At 38.3% G+C, this 4,101-nt stretch overlaps 1 protein-coding gene across 1 annotated transcript in view; it reads left to right on the forward strand.

The window, feature by feature from the left end:
- LOC116849632 overlaps window positions 1-2,999 on the forward strand; it is a 10,571-nt gene extending 7,572 nt beyond the window's left edge. The window contains exon 4 of the mRNA XM_032826973.1: window positions 2,808-2,999. Coding sequence (XP_032682864.1) covers window positions 2,808-2,999 — 192 coding nt within the window. The remainder of the gene's footprint in view (window positions 1-2,807) is intronic.
- Window positions 3,000-4,101: the final 1,102 nt, after the last annotated feature.

Genomic DNA, 4,101 nt, shown 5'->3' on the forward strand with positions numbered 1-4,101 from the left:
ACTGAACTGGTCAACCAGAAGGCAAAGCTCTCAGTTTTGTTACATTAGCAGCAACGCGGTGGGGAAACTCACTCAAGCGAGCGTCCGTGTCCGTTTCGTCACGATGTAACAAAACTGAGATCTCTGCCAGGGGATGCAAACTTTCTCCTGGAGAAAGTGGGGACAGTTAGAACGCCATTGGGCCTACGTTAGCCGAACTAAAATGGTCACATGACAAAAAATGGGGATGTACGCCGTGTACTCGGTCGTTTTCGGAAATAATCGTTGAATATGTGCTCACTGTTTGAACAGAAAATTCGGAAGGAAAGAGACGTAAATTGAAGATTAAAAATAATAAAAATAAATATACTTCCGAAAACAATAACAATATTGTTATTGCCGAAGTGACTTACTACGGTGTTGCGGTCAGATCGCTGAGATATCGGTGTTACTAGCGACTGAATCGCGATGAAACAGGTTCGATTTGGTTATTCAACAGGGCAGAGCCAATAGCGTGTGCGAATATCGATAGGCTATGCTCGGAAGATCGCGCGTCGGTCGTGGCGTACAGTGGGAAAAAACAAAAAATGTTTCGAAATTGTCTACAGCAGATAAACATGCTATTCATTTTCTTATGTTCCAAGACCATGGGTTTAGATGGGAACGCAGCAGAGGTCAACTACACATAATTTACTGCTTTAGCCACTTTATTTGTTGCAGGAGCATTTTTTTTTTGTTATCATAGCAAGGAAATTGGATCCTACTGAAAAGAGAAAGTGACAATAAATTATGTTTAGTTGTCCGTATGTAGCAGATCTTTTTCTTCTGTGATGGATTTATCATTCGGAGTTTTCCCAAATTTCAGAATATATTAATTGCACCTTTTTTAAAAGGACAAAGAAATGTAACGCTTTGAAAGAAGCGTATTTCTGGGAATTAATTTTGTGAAAGTGGACTATCCGAATGTTTTGTAACATTGTACATTAAGTAACTATTAAATTTTATATTATTATTTTTTTGTTATTTAAAAAACTTATAAACATTATATACAAAATATGGTCGAATTCACGACTGGGAAAAATATCGCTGTAATCGGCGGTAAAGTTAGCGTTTATTCTAGTGACTTGAGTTCAAAAAAGCAAAAAGTTCCTTAAGGGGATATACCTACTTGCAAGCTTTAAAAAAATATGATGTTTGGGATTTTTTTATTAAATGAGAAATCTTTTTATTTCCACTCTTCCTTCTTTATTTGATAATATATACTTTGAACAATATTTATGAATTTCTTTAGTAAAAAATATTAATAAATCATTCTGATTTCACCTAGCATCCTAATTTATATACTGACTTGCGGTGAGCAATATCAAGCCGAGATTTTTCATATAAAATAAAAAAGTCAGATAATTTTTCACAGTATATTGTACAATTCAGTGTTCGATAGATGGATTTTTTTAAAAAATGTACCAGAAATAAATGGCGGCTGTTAAAAAATGAGATATCGAATTTTCACTAAAAATAGCCGTAGTTTTTTAACTATAAAAAAATTATGCATCTCGGAGGAAAAAGCTATGATCAAGAACTAGATTATATTATGTGCTTATAATTGTGCAAAAGCTAAGCTAAATCGAATGAACGGTTCTTGAAATATCTTGCTCACGTCTTGAAAAACGTTTTGAGAGAAACGCGTTTAATGTATCATGTTATGCGATACTTGCTCCAAACTTCGCACTGTAGTCTTTAATCTCATATAACTTTGTCAATTTTAATGCGATCAACATAAGATTCTAATTTTTTCTTGAGATTCTATAATTTAAGAACATGGAAAAATCCAAAAATTTATTTTTTGAAAGTTTGAATGTAGCTTTAAATTAAATAATATACTTGTTGTCGGAGAATAACGATTTTGAGATACGATTTTTGTTTTGTTTCTTTCATTTGCATGCTTTGTGTTTGGAGTGACGAGTGAGACGTGCGTCGCGGCGCGAGGGATTGTTATGTTCTCGTTCATTTTTGAACTTTTGTAGTGCATCTCCTTTGTGTCGCATTTGATGACGCTTAACCTTTTACTCGTGTCTGTTTATGCGAATGTCAGTGTTCAGATCAGAGAGTGATGCGAGATACTGTGTTGTAAACACGCGACTTAAATTATTTGTGTATATTTCGGATAATTAAAATGTCTCATAAGATTTTAAAAACTGAAACGATGTGTGTTAACATTGAAGAGTCAGCGCGCGGCTTCCTATCGAGTTATGCCGCGGCAGATTTTGACGAGTGGTCGAGTTGAGTATATTGGCTGATGAGTGCAATGAAACGTTGAGTTGTTCGGTATGAATAGAATTGTTTGAAGATCACTGAGATGATCCCGATCGGTGATTCAAGATATTGGAAACGACCAAGGTGAAAAATCAGCAAGAACAAACGATCAGAGATCAATGGTCTCAAGGCATTTCTGAGATTGGCGTTCGCCGCAGGTGTCATTTGAATCTATTGTTTTATTTAATAAATACATGTTTGCATATAATTTAATCATATCAAGTTATATTATTTGGCCTTTAAAATAATTTTTTGAACACAAGAAAATTTAGTAGGATTTGGTATTCGCGCGTAGGATTTTACAGATCTTGTATGAAAGTCTCGTCATCAATTGGCAACACTGCTCGCACTCACTAGTGTCAGGGCGAGCTCGAGAGGAGTTTGAGCGGAAGCTCTGCAAAAGCTCAAGAAAAACGTCACGCTTCCTTTGCGTGACGAAAGACTGCGAAGGAACGCTTCGACAGAAGCGCGAGCGGAAACTCTTTTTGCCAAAGGTTTATAACTCTTTCCTGCAGCCACTAGCGGAAGAGAATAAGTCCGCGGAAGCGGACATCCTCGTACGGCAGTGCGACTCCTTCCCCGAGGAAGCGAACTCAGCCGCACAACAGTGCGACACCTCCGCAAACGCAGACACTACCCGAGCAGAAATTGAATCTAGTGATTGTCTAGTAACGACACAGAATAGTTGGGTCTTACATCGCTACTAGCTAGGAATGTAACGCTCACTTCTCCTAGTGGATGTACCAGAAAAATTATCTAGTAGCTAGATACAAAAAAATAATTTGTAACTATAATTGGTATAAGTACTAGACGGTTTTGATATCCAATTTCTATTCAGGATTTACCGATGATTTTTTATCTCGTTACTGTGTAATCTTTTCACTATCTAGGTAATTGGTATAGTTATTAGATAGTCCTGATATTCAAAAGACTGAGTAGAAATATTTAGCCAGTCACGAGCTAGTGACAGGCTATAAAATTTATCTAGTCATTACTATCCAGCTACTAGTCTTGAAATCTGCTCTACTAGATATATTTTTGTTGGGGAAACACACAGCGGGGCGCAAAAAAAAAAATCATCGACAGGAAGAGCCGACAAGAAAAACTCGTAGAAACGATCTACGGGCCGATCTATCGTCCATGTACTCCCTCTTCAACCAGGAGAGAGGATTCACCCGACCTGGACATATTACTGCTGCAAGGCTCACCTCACGGCACACCCTGGAGTTCTGGGCGAGCCCCTCGCCGCTATCTTTCGAACTTTTGGCAGCCGCCACACCAGTTCCTATACAGGAACCTTCGTCGCCGTCGACGTTACCAGCCCCGGCGACACCGGCATCTCCGCAAGCCTTTCCTGAAAGAACTTCCGGGGTTCCATGTTCATATCATCTGCCCGCTTGAGAAGAAGTGGAGCTCCGAGCTTAGAGACTCATTCCTCTCATTCTCCAGAAGCCGAGATGCACACCTTTTCCACTAAAGCATCTCGCAACGTGGAACTGCAGAGGTTGTAGACCTTTCTCTCCGAAGTACGCTACAGATAACGACGAGAGACCGCTGTCTAAGACGACTATGCTCATCAAGAGCACGCAAACAAACCCTGGATACTTCACGATAGCAAAAAAGCTCGTTAATTATATATATATATATATATATATATATATGTTAAATATATTTATTTGTATTTAAAGAAATTAACCGAGTAACCTCGTCAATATTCCCGTCACAAAACTTGGTAGGGATTCCCTCTGCGGGCTATACCTAACACTGTGAGTGAGCGGTAACCCCCACAATATATATAAATATTTTTAG

This window comes from Odontomachus brunneus, unplaced genomic scaffold, assembly GCF_010583005.1.
Source record: "Odontomachus brunneus isolate Ranch 3 - 2012 unplaced genomic scaffold, Obru_v1 Obru_scaffold_121, whole genome shotgun sequence".
NCBI classification, from domain to species: domain Eukaryota; kingdom Metazoa; phylum Arthropoda; class Insecta; order Hymenoptera; family Formicidae; genus Odontomachus; species Odontomachus brunneus.